General features: G+C 47.4%; 5 protein-coding genes across 5 annotated transcripts; 1 reads left to right on the forward strand and 4 right to left on the reverse strand.

Moving 5' to 3' along the window:
- Positions 1-264: 264 nt before the first annotated feature.
- On the reverse strand, positions 265-2,357 carry GGS25DRAFT_481457 (uncharacterized protein). The gene is made up of 2 exons (XM_049260191.1): positions 1,254-2,357; positions 265-1,178 (listed from the first exon to the last, which is right to left on the reverse strand). Exons 1-2 carry the CDS (start codon positions 2,071-2,073, stop codon positions 547-549), a joined length of 1,452 nt encoding a protein of 483 aa, XP_049118890.1. The 5' UTR covers positions 2,074-2,357; the 3' UTR covers positions 265-546.
- A 355-nt stretch (positions 2,358-2,712) lies between these two features.
- GGS25DRAFT_182679 (iron permease FTR1) lies at positions 2,713-4,430 on the reverse strand. The gene is made up of 4 exons (XM_049256640.1): positions 3,971-4,430; positions 3,457-3,902; positions 3,210-3,408; positions 2,713-3,157 (listed from the first exon to the last, which is right to left on the reverse strand). Exons 1-4 carry the CDS (start codon positions 4,127-4,129, stop codon positions 2,894-2,896), a joined length of 1,068 nt encoding a protein of 355 aa, XP_049118891.1. The 5' UTR covers positions 4,130-4,430; the 3' UTR covers positions 2,713-2,893.
- A 1,769-nt stretch (positions 4,431-6,199) lies between these two features.
- Positions 6,200-8,956, forward strand: GGS25DRAFT_182675 (putative ferroxidase). Its single transcript, XM_049256639.1, has 6 exons — positions 6,200-6,637; positions 6,704-7,207; positions 7,292-7,512; positions 7,573-7,979; positions 8,100-8,274; positions 8,364-8,956. The coding sequence occupies exons 1-6, from the start codon at positions 6,284-6,286 to the stop codon at positions 8,584-8,586; spliced, it is 1,884 nt and encodes a 627-aa protein (XP_049118892.1). The 5' UTR covers positions 6,200-6,283; the 3' UTR covers positions 8,587-8,956.
- A 697-nt stretch (positions 8,957-9,653) lies between these two features.
- GGS25DRAFT_481479 (ATP synthase beta chain mitochondrial precursor) lies at positions 9,654-12,115 on the reverse strand. The gene is made up of 7 exons (XM_049260192.1): positions 11,802-12,115; positions 11,556-11,706; positions 11,459-11,480; positions 11,288-11,373; positions 11,189-11,231; positions 10,578-11,132; positions 9,654-10,521 (listed from the first exon to the last, which is right to left on the reverse strand). The coding sequence occupies exons 1-7, from the start codon at positions 11,810-11,812 to the stop codon at positions 9,827-9,829; spliced, it is 1,563 nt and encodes a 520-aa protein (XP_049118893.1). The 5' UTR covers positions 11,813-12,115; the 3' UTR covers positions 9,654-9,826.
- Positions 12,093-14,980, reverse strand: GGS25DRAFT_481483 (TPT-domain-containing protein). The gene is made up of 2 exons (XM_049260193.1): positions 14,133-14,980; positions 12,093-14,069 (listed from the first exon to the last, which is right to left on the reverse strand). The coding sequence occupies exons 1-2, from the start codon at positions 14,568-14,570 to the stop codon at positions 12,762-12,764; spliced, it is 1,746 nt and encodes a 581-aa protein (XP_049118894.1). The 5' UTR covers positions 14,571-14,980; the 3' UTR covers positions 12,093-12,761.
- Between the last annotated feature and the right edge of the window lie 396 nt (positions 14,981-15,376).

The raw sequence follows: 15,376 nt of genomic DNA on the forward strand, positions 1-15,376 counted from the left end.
GAGGGGGGGGGGGGGGAGGGGGTGTGTGTGGAATCCCGGGGTTTACGATCGTAATCATTCTTCATATTGAAGGGTTGGGTACATATCTACCTAGGCAGGCAGGCAGGCAGGCAGTCAGTCAGTGTTTAGTGATTGAGATTCGAAGAAAGAAAGAAAGGCGGATGGATGAATGGTCCAGCGCCTGAGTATATATAAAATCACGATTACCATTACTGTTACCGTTACTATTATCCAGAACGAGAACGAGGCATTGGACATTGGGCAGTGAGCAGTGAGTATTTGCAATTGCTTTGACTGTTTGAAATCACTTGCTCTACCATGTATGCGTGTGTGTATGAGTGGGCAACGATGTATAAAACCACGTGCTAGGTAGGTATCCTGAGCAAAGCATACATCTCGCTATAATGCGCTTCTTTCTAGGCCCAGCAGTATCTAGTCTGCTACTCTACTAGCCACCTTCTCATAGATTACCTAATTAGGTAAGTACATGACATATCAATGCAACTATCTACTTAAGCTAAGGGCGTTTATGAATCTTTTTTTTTTTCAAAAACTCCATTTCGGCGTAGTCGACGGAAGACTATCGTGTCCCTGGTCCTCCGCCGTCCAATCCCAACTCGTCGCCGTGAACACGTTCCTAGCAAACTGCTCCGCACCCATCGCGTGCTCGAACCGGAGCCGCTGGTCACCCGCAAGGGACCGCGTGTACCGGAACGGCTTGGCCGGCGGGTCTCCATTCTCGTCACCGGGCGGCATCCAAGTGGTGGCGTGACGATCGACCTTCCACGTCTGTCGGGTGATGGGGATGGAGTTGGCGGATAGCAGGCCTTGGATGAAGTCGAGAATGGGCACAACACGGGTGCGGAGCCCACAGTTGGTGTGGTGCTTGTCGATTTGGTAGCTGGGGCATTGCCGCAGCGTGGAGAGGATCCCGTCGATCTGTAGTAGCGAGGTGTCCGCGACGGAGTCGAGGGATCCCGAGGTGAAGTCGACGGGGAAGAGGAGATGCTTGTTCGTTAGAAACTTGAACATTTCCCCTAGCTGGTACGAGTCGCAGGCGGAGCTCGAGTCGTACCCGAGCTTACACTGCCGCGTGCGCGACGTGTAGAGCTGTATGAAGTGCTGCGGGACAGAGGCGATTGTCTCTAGAATGCACTGGCGCCGATATTGTAACTCATCTGCTCAGGGGGTTAATATGCACAGACACAATAGATGTAGACGTGATCATGTATTCATAATTAATAAACACTTACGCTCAAGTCCATCTTGCAAATACCACCACGTGGCATGTGAACCATCATCCTCTTCAGCGAAGGGGCTCCATCGACAGGACCCGTTCATGATGATCTCCTTTGTGGCAGATTGGAACCTAGTTGGCTGATTCAACAGCCACGACACAAGGATTTTCTGACGTAGAATATCTTCGTTTACTCGGCTCATCACGGAGACTTCATCTCTAACAGGCTTACGGCTTGTTACGGGCCACTTGAACTTTAGGCCACTGGCGAGATACTTGGAGACTGCAGCCGCACAATCAAAACGATCAGCTAACACGGCTAGAGTGGTGACAAATATCATCGTGACCTGCTTCGTAACGACTTCTTTGCCATGGAGAACACGCAAAAGGTCTGCAAATGCACCATCTCTATAAGCGTAGCGGGTGGCTTGGTCATCATCTCGAATCTTGATCCAAGGAAGGTCCTTGGCTTCAGCAGCATCAGGCTTGATATTCTTCAAGGAGAGTGCAGCAAAGGCACTGGATATATCATTGGCCTCTAAGAAGCGAATATCTGTGAGAAGCTTTTCAAAGTATTTAGACTGACCCTTGAGCGCCTTGATGCTGACACGGAAGGCCACGCGGGTTTTCTTCTTTGGTACAGGCTGCGTTCCCTGGCTGCCTAGTTTAGACTGGGCAGCTTGGGCAGATCGGATGGTGTCCCGGGAGTTCTCAAAAGTGACATCTAGGATCAGATCTCCATTTTGAACAATATCAATATTAATTACTTCGGGAAGCTTTCCCGCGACATTATGGTCTAGCGGGTCGTTGTCTAGAGCCTGGCCTGAGCCGTCCATTTGGCTTGTCTCCTGTGTGAGGCAATACCCTGTATATGCAGAGATCCGAGGTGGTCATCAGTCCGAAAAACCCGTCGTCAGGCTCAGCTTATTGATAAAATATATTGATATGCTTGATGATATAGAAATAGACGATTGAAGATGAAATGGGGAAAGAGATATATTTATTTATCTTCTAATGTTGAAGCACATAAGATAGGTAAACATCAAACATTGCACGTTGAACATTGAACATTCAACATAAGAGAGTGACGTGCGTTGTCATGTAAGAAAGAACATTTGTGGTGACAGCTTGGCGATGTGGAGACGTTAAGATCCAATCATGTTTGCTTGCTTGCTTTTGTAATAAAATTACCCTACCTAGGGTAGGTACTAGGTTAGGTATATCTCATATCTCATACGACTGGATCAGTTACATATCAACTCGTTCTTTCTCTTTCGTTTCGTATAAACTATAAACCATAAGACATGAACTTTATATCTAGTACGTTACCCTACCTTTACTCTACCTAGGGTAGGGTAATATCTTTCTGGTCAAATGACTTCTCTCCCTTCTCTTACTACAAGAGAGATTCGAACACCTGGAATTTAAGTCATTTTCTGAATATGATATCAATCGATATTTATAGCCCCGACCCCAGTCTCGTCTCCTCAAAGCCTTCATCAAGTCGTCGTCAGCAGCAGATGTATTCGTTTCGCTTTGAAATACATAAACGTGATAGAACCTCTGGGTTAACCAGAACAGAATTTACCAACTCATTCCGAGTAACTTAATCGATCGATCGTTTGCTTCATTGAGAGGTGGCAAAACAACACTTCCTTAGGATTCTGACTTGTCAGGCCCGTGTTGCACCTCATCAGGCTTGCTAGTCTGCTCAACTGGGCCAACTGAGTTCTTCGCTTTCATTAATGGCCAGTGGCCCTTGACTTCGCGATACCTCATGACACCGAGTGAGATCATAACGGCAATCCAGTATACGTTATAAGAAATAACGGAACCGTATGATGCTGAGTTGGTCCACCCAAGTATCGCATTGAATATTCCCCAACCTCCTTCGCCGCCGTTGAATTCTGGGCTGCAACACTATGGTATATAGTTAGGACTTGCCTTGCAACAGATGAGAAACATCACTTACGTTCACATGCCAGACGCTCTTATCTATATCGTAGGACCCAGGCCCGTCTCCCAGCTCGGCCGCATCACCACCAATGATATTGTTCCACTGCTGGTTCTCAAAGTACCAAACAGAGCGCGAGAACAGACCTGCACCGACCAAGTATAGCAGACATGTGGATGCTATTAGGAAGTATTGCAATTTGGCGCCAGCTCCTCCCCTATTGAAAATCAGCCAAGTACGATTGCAATCATGCACCAAAACTCACTTGTATAGGATATAGCCGACGATGGCACCAGCAGCTAACCCAACAACTACCGGAAGCGGGACTGCAGTAGCTGGCGCAGAAAAAGAAACGCCAGCAATGAAGACGATAGCTTCAATGCCCTCTCTTAGGACGGTAATAAAGGGAAGAATAAACATGGCGTACTTTTCGGCAAAGCGTTTGAACCGACCACTCCGATGACCACCTATTACCACGGGACTTTCAAGAGCTTTAGCAAGCTTGACCCGCCATTTTTCTTGCATCTTTCCAACACGAAGAAGAGCTGCGCCGACGATGCTGATGATGATGGACGCAATAAGCGCGAACGCGCCTTCGTAATTGTATTCGTTGGTTGCCCAGTTATCTTTGCCCAATGTGTAAAAGGCGCCGATTAAACCGCCAGCGACGACAAGGCAAAGAAATAAGCCAAGGCCGACCCCGACCCATACCTGGAGAATGAACGGTTATTTCACTGCGCCTCGTGTCACAGACTATATATGAATTGATGCGATCTTACCTGCTTCACGAGAGTCTTGTACACCTTCAAGTCTCGGTTAGGCCCATCGAGAGTTTGTTTGAGAAAGGCCAGTAAGACAGAAACAATGATGACTGTTTCGAGCGTCTCTCGGAAGACGACCAGGAATACTGGGACGGAGAAGACATTGTCTGCCGCCATTTTGAAGAGACTGAGAAGATGCAGACCGATTTCCTTGGGTTTGTACCAATAAATTCAACGTGAGAAATAGCGAATTATCTTGGGATCTGATAAATAGAATCTGATAAATGGGATCAGATAATATTAAGTGGGGTACTGGCTCAGGGGGGGTTGATCGGCTAACAGTTGAGATGGTTGCAAGATGGATGTCTAAGGGATGTGGAGGGGAGTTTGCTTGGATGATTAACGGCCGATTACGGGTGGATGATGGAAAGACTTTTTTTTTTACCGGCTCTGGAACTGCCAGGCCATCGGAGTCTAATATCTTCAGCTTTGAGCACTTGAGACGTTTATAATTCGGTGGCTCGGTACCTATGTAGTTAGGTACCTAGGTCCTATATCTCGAACATGGGACTACCTAGTACAAGGTATGCTAGATAAAAAGGGCTGCGATGGGGATTGGATGGAGGTTATTGCTGTCTACCTGGTCTACCTGGTATGTAGTATATACTAACCAAGGCACAATGGCACACAGCACTAAACAATTGACAGGAAAGAAGAAGAAGATAAGATCGATCGGCTTGGGTAAAACAGCGAGATGGTTCGATTCATGAGGATAATCGAATGCTTAGTTATGCCAACCCTTGTTTATACAAGGTTCGACTGGTTCAGAACAAGAAGTTCGTCGACAGGATCAGCCATTATAAGCATGGGCTAAAGTGCCGTTTCGTTGCAGTGCTACGGACGCTGTGTCAAGCTTTGCCAACCCAAGACTACTGCAACATATGATCCTAGCTCAATTCTGTTACCGAATTAGTCTTTGTGCGGATCGGGCGTCCAGCGATACATTACCTACATACGAATACTGCTATGTAATAGGTACAGTTTCTTCTGTTTGCTCCTTGAATATATTGTATTGTACATACCATTGAACACTTGGAGCATTAAAGAACCAAAGCTAACTAGTAGGTAATAGGTAGGTAGGTAGGTACATAATAATCTTTATCTGTTTACTCCCTTCTAGTTACTTCGTACTCGGTTCTTCATTTCACCCAATTGTCACATTATCTACAAGGGATTGCTAACGTAGCAGACGAATGCTGGGGCCCCATGCCGAGAAATCTTATCAGATCATCGTATTATACAAGCTTCCTAGCATGTTATAGGGTGGATTGTGCGACCTGCATGTCTACCGAGACTGCTACGTTGTTTAATATCCACCGCTAGCGAAACAACTTGAATAGTACATACGGCGTACCTACCTACACCTTGTGGACCATTCTCTTCCGCGCAAACATATGAGCTAGCTACCGAGATTTCCTAGGTAGTTACCTGCCTAGTAGAGGAAATCTAGACCAAAATCATTAGTGAGGTCCTATGGTAGCCGAGCTCCCTCGTTTACAGAACGAGCATAACAATATTAGTGTTAACCCAGGAACTGGGAGCTGCCTCTCTAGACTGGTCCAGATTTCGAAAGCCTCATGGCTTTTGTTACTGACCTAGGTAGTAGCCTAACCACTAGGTAACGATGGCGCTGTGCGAAGGCGTTGTTTAGAAGCAATTCCGCCGAAACCTGGCGATTTTATTCGGGCCAATCTTTTCACATTTTGGCGGTCTCGAACTGGGACTTCCCTTCCCTTCCCTTCCCTCCACCTCCACCCTCCACCCTCCACCCTCCACCCTGCTGCTTTAATACTCGTAATGTATCAGGATTCATCAGGTTAATATGAAATCGGAGTCTATATACTAAGTACCTAGCCTACCCGACAAGGTTCAATTCTCACCGTGCGTCCCAAGTAACGTATACTAGGGTTGCATACACTGATTGATAAGATAATCCTTCAATGTTTCTTAATCCCTCCTCCCTTGATCAAGCTTTGTCGGTACAAGGTAGAAGTAAGTCGTACCAAGAGTGTCGTCGTATGGTACGGTGTTTAGCTCGAGATCAACTTCAGCCCTGGCAGGAAAGACGATTTCGGCTTCTACCAAGTAAATCGTCAGATTAAGCGTCATTGAAGACGTTCCGGCTCCAGACAATTTTCTTTTACAATATACATCCCTATTTGCGTCCCTTGGATATTGTCCATACCTACTGCTTAGTTTATATTGTCTCTTATCCTTTCCTGTCGCTCAACCGCTTTCTACCTTGCCTGTGCCGCGGGGTGTGTCTTCAATATGTTTACTCTTCCCGGGCGCCTCGTCCCACTCGTGGCTTGGACGGCCACGCTTTTAAGTCTCTCCAGAGCTGCCACAGTCACCTATGACTTCAACATCACTTGGGTCACTTCAAATCCAGATGGCGCATTCGACAAGCGTACCATTGGTATCAATGGCCAATGGCCACTGCCTCCCATCGTCGCAAATGTTGGCGACAATGTTATCGTCCGCACGACGAATCAACTTGGGGATCAGCCGACATCTCTCCACTTTCACGGTTTGTTTATGAACGGCACGACACATATGGATGGGCCGGCTCAAGTATCACAATGCTCCATTGCGCCAGGCTCTAGCTTCACCTATAACTTCACTGTTAGTAGCTTCATGATGATAATGTACCCATGTCTCCGCGAAGGAAAGTGTTAACTCGTTGAAAAGATCAACCAGCCCGGCACGTATTGGTACCATTCCCACACCAATGGACAATATCCTGACGGGCTTCGGGGACCTCTCATCATCCATGACCCCGATTCTCCCTTCCTGGACACATTGTACCAGCAGGAAAATGAGAGGATACTGACCGTCTCGGACTGGTACCATGATCAAATGACTGATCTGCTGCCCGGGTTCATCAGCAAAGGCAACCCCACCGGAGCTGAACCCGTCCCACAAGCCGCTCTCTTCAACGACACGCAGAACTTGCAGATACCGGTCCAGCCTGGGACGACTTACCTCTTCCGTGTAATCAACATAGGGGCCTTTGCTGGCCAGTATATATGGTTTGAGGGCCACAACATGACCATCATTGAAGTCGATGGTGTTTACCACCAGCCCGCGGTTGCGGACATGATCTACCTCTCTGCTGCTCAGCGGTGCAGTTTCTTGGTGACGACTAAGAACGAGACAACAACAAATTATGCGCTGGTGGCAAGCATGGACACGGTAGGTGATCATCCCTAATCATGAGAAGTGTATGCTGCTTGGTGTTTGGTTATTGATAATCAATATGTGCTTTGACACTACTAGACTCTGTTCGATACGCTACCTGATGACCTAGACTACAATACTACGGCATGGCTGGTGTACGACGACGCCCGACCTCTACCAGAGCCTGCGCTTGTCGATGAGCTCAACCCGTTTGATGACATGACCTTGATTCCGTACGACAACCTAACTCGCTTCGGCGAACCGGACAGGTCCATTGAACTCGATGTGATTATGGATAACCTGGGAGACGGTGCCAACTAGTAGGTTTCCTGCTTTTGCTATAACAAAACTGATGCTCGTACTGACTGACTTCTCAACAGTGCCTTCTTCAACAACATCACCTACAAGTCTCCAAAAGTACCCTCCCTCTACACAGCGCTGTCCGCCGGGGACATGGCCACCGACCCGACCATCTATGGCACCTTCACGCACTCCTTTGTCCTCGAAAGGGGCGAAATCGTGCAAATCGTGGTTAACAACTTAGACACGGGCCGCCACCCCTTCCATCTTCACGGGCATGCCTTCCAGGCCGTCTATCGCTCCGAGGAGGAAGGCGGGACTTTTGCGGACTCGAACGTGGCGGAAGAGGATCTTGCGGCTGTCCCGATGCGGCGCGATACTTTGGTGGTGTACCCCAATGGCAACATCGTGCTAAGGTTTCGCGCCGATAATCCGGGCATTTGGCTCTTCCATTGCCATATTGAGTGGCACGTTGCGTCTGGTCTAAGTGAGTAACTTATCTACCTACCCCCCTATACTTATAGGCCCCAAGCCCCGTTCATATAGGCTTTTTTGAGTCGTGGGGGATATCTGCCAATGACAATGACTAACACGGAACACCCCGCAGTCGCAACCATGGTCGAAGCCCCCCTCGACCTACAAAAAACCATCTCGCTTCCACAAGACCACCTCGACGCCTGCGCGGTACAAGACATCCCAACCGCGGGCAACGCCGCGGGCAACACCGCAGACTTCCTCGATCTAACGGGTGAACCCCGTTCTCCGGATCCGCTGCCTGATGGGTAAAGTTCCACCTACCCCCTTCCCCCCCCAACGCCATCATCCCCGCAAGCAATATGGTGACAAGAAGCTAACAAATATACCTATCCAGATTCACAACCCGCGGCAAAGTAGCCCTAGCACTCTCCTGCCTCTGCGGCATCCTCGGCGTCATCGCCGTCGTGCTATACGGCCTCGCACCCGACAACGGCACTTCCGCTCCCGCGTGGGCCGGGGAGCAGGGTGTCCAGGAGGAGACGCGGTCGTCGGAGGGCGAACCGGAGGTTGCCACTGTGGTTGCGACGTCTGGAGGTGGGGGTAATGCGAAAGCATGATATATGATTTAGGTTACCTAATGGGGAAGAGGAAAGGGAAAAAGTAAAGAAAAGAAGAAAAGGGGTGTGATGTGATGATATGAGACGAAATCAAATGTGAAGAGGATACGAGAATAGGCCATCCATGTGTGCTGTTGCTTGGATCTTATATAGGTAGGTACCTGCCTACCTACCTACCTACCTATTTTATTTGGTATGTGTGATATATGAGCGATATATCTCGTTGTACGGATCGTTTCGAATAACTCTTACATACCTACGTAACTACCTACCGAACGAACGAAAAAAACCCCCCCAATGTTCCTTTATGATGCGCTGAATAGGTTACTTCTGTGATACCTGATAGCTACCTGCATAGGTAGGCGTGTGGACAATCACTAGGTTAGGTAGGTCCCTACTTACTTACCTACCTACACAACGGCAACGAAACAGCACAGCACCGCGTTTCGGGGACCTCCAGCTTTCTTCTCTCGCAATGTATATACCTATATACCTAACAACAACACCTACCCAGGTTAGTTACCTAGGTACATAATTCCTCTCCTTCATCACATGGATAGATACCTACTAATATTATCTAATCTACAGAATGGTACCTACCTACCTACCTACCTACATATGTAGCAAGGAAGGAAGGTGTATTTAATGATGATGATGATGATTACCTATAGATACCTAGGTACTACTAATGTATACATCATCACCAACTACCTCGCTCTCGCTTATAGGAGAAAGCAAACTAGACAAGTGTACATACCTATATTACAATCTTCTGGGACAGAAATATCTGTAGGTAGGGATGGATCACTTGCCTCCGCTTCATATACTCAGGCATTCAAAGTTTAGACCCAAGTGACTGAAAAGAGCCTCTCCTCGAGAAAGGATACAGGTGAGAGAAAAGCACGCGTACTTATCCTCGTAGTTTTACCCTTATGTCCTGTAGGTACCTAGTAACAGAACATTTTCAAGTCTCAATCCTACCTTGCAATGAGTCTTATAAAAAACGGGACCCTTCTTGTTCCTACGATGTCTACGAGAACATGAATAACACTCACTGGATCATAAGGCAGCTAGGAAATTAGGGTGAATTTGTATGTTTGGTATACAGCTCACAAAAGGAACTCAGTTGAGCTAGGGAAAATCATCAGAACCACGACTGCTCTCCTTTTCTAGATATACACAGGTCACTACCTTTTTTCTTTCGGTAGTGTCTATTTAACAGCAGTTACTCATTAGTTCCTTAAGACGACTTCTCCAGATCAGCCAAGATCTTCTCGCCCTTCGCCCGAGCCGACGCCAAGTCACCAACCATGTAGAAGGCACCTTCTGGTAGGTCGTCACCTTCACCGGCCAAGATGGACTTGAAGGAGGCGATGGTGGCCTTTAGGTCGACTAGCTGACCCTCGATACCAGTGAAAACCTGGGCAACAGTGAAAGGCTGGCTCAGGAAACGCTGGATCTTACGGGCTCGCTCGACGGTAAGCTTGTCAGCTTCCGACAGTTCGTCCATACCCAGAATGGCAATGATATCTTGCAGAGACTTGTACTCCTGGAGAATCTGCTGAACGCGGGTGGCGGTGTCGTAGTGGTCCTGGCCGACGACACGGGGGTCCAACATACGAGACTTGGAGTCTAGGGGATCGACAGCGGGGTAGATACCCAACTCAGAGATACCACGGGACAACACAGTGGTAGCGTCCAAATGGGCGAAGGTGGTGGCAGGGGCAGGATCAGTCAAATCGTCAGCAGGGACGTAGACGGCCTGGACTGAAGTAATGGAACCCTTCTTGGTGGTGGTAATTCGTTCTTGCATACCACCCATATCAATGGCTAGAGTGGGTTGGTAACCGACGGCAGAGGGGATACGACCTAACAGGGCAGACACCTCGGAACCGGCTTGGGTGAATCGGAAAATGTTGTCAATGAAGAGAAGCACTGTGTATTATTAGTAAGTTTGAACTGTAAACATGGCAATATGGAAATATGCATACCATCCTGGCCTTCCTGATCACGGAAGTATTCGGCAATGGTCAAACCCGTAAGGGCGACACGAGCACGGGCTCCGGGGGGCTCGTTCATCTGACCGAACACAAGGGCGACCTTGGACTCGCCATCGAGTTGAATGACGGAGGTCTCCTGCATTTCGTGGTACAGATCGTTACCCTCACGGGTTCGCTCACCGACACCGGTGAAGACGGAGTAACCACCGTGAGCCTTGGCGATGTTGTTGATAAGTTCCTGAATGAACACAGTCTTTCCGACACCGGCACCACCGAACAGACCAATCTTACCACCACGAGCGTAGGGAGCTAGAAGATCGACGACCTTGATACCAGTAACCAAAATCTCGGCAGAGGTAGATTGCTCAACGAACTCCGGGGGATCAGCGTGGATAGGTAGGAACTTGTCGGTCTTGATGGGTCCACGCTCATCAATCGGGTCACCAGTGACGTTTATGATGCGACCAAGTGTGGCGGGGCCGACAGGAATTGTGATGGGGGCACCAGTGTCGCTGGCCTTGGCGCCTCGGGTGAGACCTTCGGTACCTATCAAAATGTGAGATCACTGTCGCAAACGAATTTTTTATGTGGTTGTGACGTACCGTCCATGGCAATGCAACGGACGACATTTTGACCCAAATGTTGCTATAATAAGTTTAGAAATAGCTCTGAATAATGAGAATGTGGTGGATAAAACTTACTGCGACCTCGAGCACGAGCTTCTGGCCGTTGTTGGTAACCTCCAAAGCGTTTAAAATCGGAGGGAGCTTCGCGGTGTCGAACTTGACTGTAATAATTACATTGTCAGTATAATTGACCTCTTTTTTTTACTACCAATAGCTCCAGATATGATAACTTTTGGGGTTACTAACCGTCAACGACGGCACCGATGACCTGTTGATTTCTCCATTAGCTCCGGTTCATGGCTCGGCAAAGCTCCGCAATGTGCGTCCCATGGTTACAACTTACCTGGTAAATTTTGCCATCACCAGCACTCGTTGTGCTTGCGAATCGGCTAGTAATAGGGAATTTGAAAGCAGAGGCCGCTGCAGGTCTGACCGCGCGCCTCGTAGAAGCGGCGAAAGCAGGCCTGGAAGCTCTCGCGAAGGAAGAGAGGCCGCTAAGTCGGGGTAAAGAAAAAATCTGTAATTAGCTCAATTGATCCCAATTGATGATGGAGTAAGTGGAAAAGTATATCCAGACATGATAACTTACCTCTTGAACATCTTGCAAGATGACCTAGAGCGATAAAGGATAGAAGGAGTGGAGGAGGGTGATGAGTTTGGGAGAGGAAATAATTTGAATCAAGTCGAGGTTGAAAATGGCGCTGGCGGTTTCCATTTGGCCCGGGTTGGCACAACTGCCCCCAAAAGGAATCGAAAAGTAAAAAAACGCCCCACTTGTTAACTGGTGCGCTAATTACACGTGACTTATATACCTAGTAGGCACTCACATGACCTTACGATACTACCCGATCCGACTCCACCGCACTTTCAATTCATTCTTGAAGTTCTTTCCTTTTATGCGGTTTACGGCTTAACCACACACTATACCACACACAAATCAGTAACACCATGATCCATGTATATATTCTTATGCATATGTAGTACTATGTACATATCTAGGTCTATTCCCAAGTACCCGATGCTATCTATATGCATGTGTAACACTTTTATAGATAGGAACAAGTGGTATTTATAATGCCCTCTACATACGAAGTACATGGATAAATAATTGTATGTAACTCCGACTCCCACGCGGTGTCAGCAAAAAGAACAGAAGAGAAAAAAAAAAGAAAAAATAGGAGAAAAAAAGAAAAAGAAAAGAGAGATGGCATCCCATTGATTTTATAAGACACTTAATACAAAATCGGCCAATCCTAATAGTCAAACATTCCAACTCCAATTCACACCCTATGCCTTATGAGGTCCCTGCCTAGTGAAATCCCTAGAAATTCTATGTACAAGATGATACAAACAACAGTTTATATGACTAAGGTATGTAGTACCTAGGCGCCCAAGCCCACCTACCTGGCATGTAGGTACTCAGCCATAGTGTGTCGCAAGTCTATAATCATCTTCAACGTTTATCCCGTATCGTTCAATGCGTTATAAGCCCCCTCCGCCTCATATCGTGAAAGGCTGTGTAGGAGTCGAAGTACACCCATCGAGCCGTTTATCTCTTAACTCGATCCTCATACCTCCACGTTTCCTCCTGCTTGGTACCCGGTGGCAGCCAGGCCGCATTACTAGTTCCCCTCTGCCGTCCCTTACCAGCATCATCACTCTTCTTAAAGTCGTCAGCCCCTGAGTTAGGTTGTGAGGAGAATCCGTTGGTATAAGTATGAGATGCTGATCCATTAGACGTTGGCTTTGGACTTTCAAAGATCTGCAATGGTTGACCAGTGGAAATAGAACCTCCTTGGCTAGTGTTGAGTGGTAATAAGGGCTGGTCTCGTCCTGCACTTTGGCTCAAAAGACGTGCGCGACGGTCGGCTTTATTACTGTCGTTGGTTCGGTCATACAAGTAAAGGCCAAGGAACGTAAGGCCAATACCCACAGCCTGAAGCGGAGTTGTAGGGTTGCGGAACCACAGAATTGCGACTATGATAACCCAAACCCGCTTAATAAGGGATGCAACCGAGTACGTAACAGGCGAAACCATCGACAGCAGAATAAAGGCTAATATGTTTTGTCCAAAATGAAAAGTTCCATTGAATAAGAATTCGATTGTCAAACGTCCGTGATCAAAGCTGTTAGGGTGTGAAGACAGGTCTACCGAACCGTCGTGGTAAACGTCCCTGATTAGACCAACACCTTCACTCCAAAACCAGATAGGGGAGGTCAGTAAGAAAGCAAGTCCGGATGAATAGCAAAGAAGATTTAGCTTATCGAGTTTGCGAGATTTGGCAGACTGTCCATCTGCTTCAGCTTTGGCGGCCTCATTGAAAAGTCTCTTAGAAAAGATATTCTGCGTGACAAATATGATGGTGGCTAGAAGAGCGTAGATGAGACCGACTATCTCTCCTTTAAAGGTGTGGTTCGACGAACAAGCGAGCATCACACCCATAGTCAATGGCACTAGCGAAAAGTATGTCGCCTTTGGGTATCGAATATCGAAGATGAATCGGTAAGCAAAGACGGTAAATAGTGGAGAAAGTCCTTTGACAGTATGAACCATAGAGACCGGGATCTTGGAAGTTGCTGTCGAACTTAGTAGATGGCCACCTATTTGGAAGGCAGCTAATGGAAGAGTAGTTGTGATGACATCTCGCGACGGGTATCGGATGGCGTTCTTCAGTGCTGGGATGGATGTTCGTAAACTTGGAAATACTGATGCTAACCACGAGAAGGTTATACAATAGAATGCGACCAAGAAGAACTGGATCATGGTCAGGGTAGCAGGTTTGTCGAAAGCATTGAGGATTGACTTCGAGGAGGTATTTGTCAAAGCAGAAGACATATACCACATGACGCAAAGGAACTAGATTACGCGCGCCACGTCAGCATGCAATGCGCAAATAATAGTGGTATTAGATTGACATACAACAAGCCTAGGAGATACAGGTGCCCGTAGAGCATCTGCCAGCTCGTGGGCATTCTGGCTGACACTACCATTTCGTCCTCTGATAGTACGAAAGGCTTCACTAATGCTCTTCTGTCGCCCATGACCTCGAGAAGGGCCAGGCGATGGTCCTAGAGGAGAACCCCATCGTACACCTCTTGATGCAGATAGGTCTCTTCGCGGCATCCAGCGATCTCCATTGATGTGAGCCCCTCCACTTAACCCGATCCCATATGCGTTTAAAGCGGCAGGGCTTATTGACCTCGCACCACTGGCGCGCATTGCTGGAGAATCGATATGGTCTGGGAATTTCTCGAGGCCGGAGCTGGTATCACTATCTGGGTCTGCGTGATGCTTGGCATTGGATCGCGGAATGGATGGGTCTCGCGGGTATGAGCCGGAGCTCGTAGAATGAGGCATTATAGTTGTCGAATTTGCGGTGCAGTGCAGATTGGTGAGAGTATAAACGAAGGACAGAGATGCAACACGCAAATATTGGGGAAAGGGGGATTTACAAGTAGATCATGGCTTCAAGTCGTGTTGTATGGTAGGTGTTGAAGTGAACGGATGTGAATGAACAGCATGAGTTTTTGCAGGTCGGCAGTTATAGGATGTCACAAAGTGATTGTAGATATCATATCGGATTCACCCATAAAATTGACCTTGACGGTTGTAGTTGTGTTCAATGTAAGATATCACACGTAGGTTATGTAGTAGGTTGTGTAGGATGTGTAGGATGTGTAGAGGTAAGTTGTGTAAGTTGCTAAGTTGCTAAGTTGCATATGTATGTAAATGGTAAAAGGAGGGTCTTGATTTCTGCCGCGTGGCAACCCCTGTAAAAATGACTGGTTACTTGACGCGATTGAGAAAAAAATATGTAACTAACAGTGTGTTGAATTTGAGCAACCCCCCTAAAAAAAGAAAAAGTCAATGCTCCACCGCAATTCATGATTGACCGTTATCAAATCAACCAACTTAAGCCAAGCACCTGCCAAAGTTGACGCTAATAACCAGTAAAATGACCAGGTATTTCGTTATCCCCCCACCGGCCAATCTGCAGCCCACCGTAACCTACGGAATAAATTTGGTAGATTGGTAGAGCATCTATGGATGGATCGCTCCACTAATCACGGCCCTGGGACTAGTAAAGTACTTTTGTAGTTAGTACTAACTACTAGTAGTAACTACATAAGGTACCTGCCATGTGGTGTCCACAAGTTAGTTAT

This window comes from Hypoxylon fragiforme (assembly GCF_022984875.1).
Source record: "Hypoxylon fragiforme strain CBS 206.31 chromosome Unknown GGS25scaffold_3, whole genome shotgun sequence".
Taxonomy (NCBI): Eukaryota; Fungi; Ascomycota; class Sordariomycetes; order Xylariales; family Hypoxylaceae; genus Hypoxylon; species Hypoxylon fragiforme.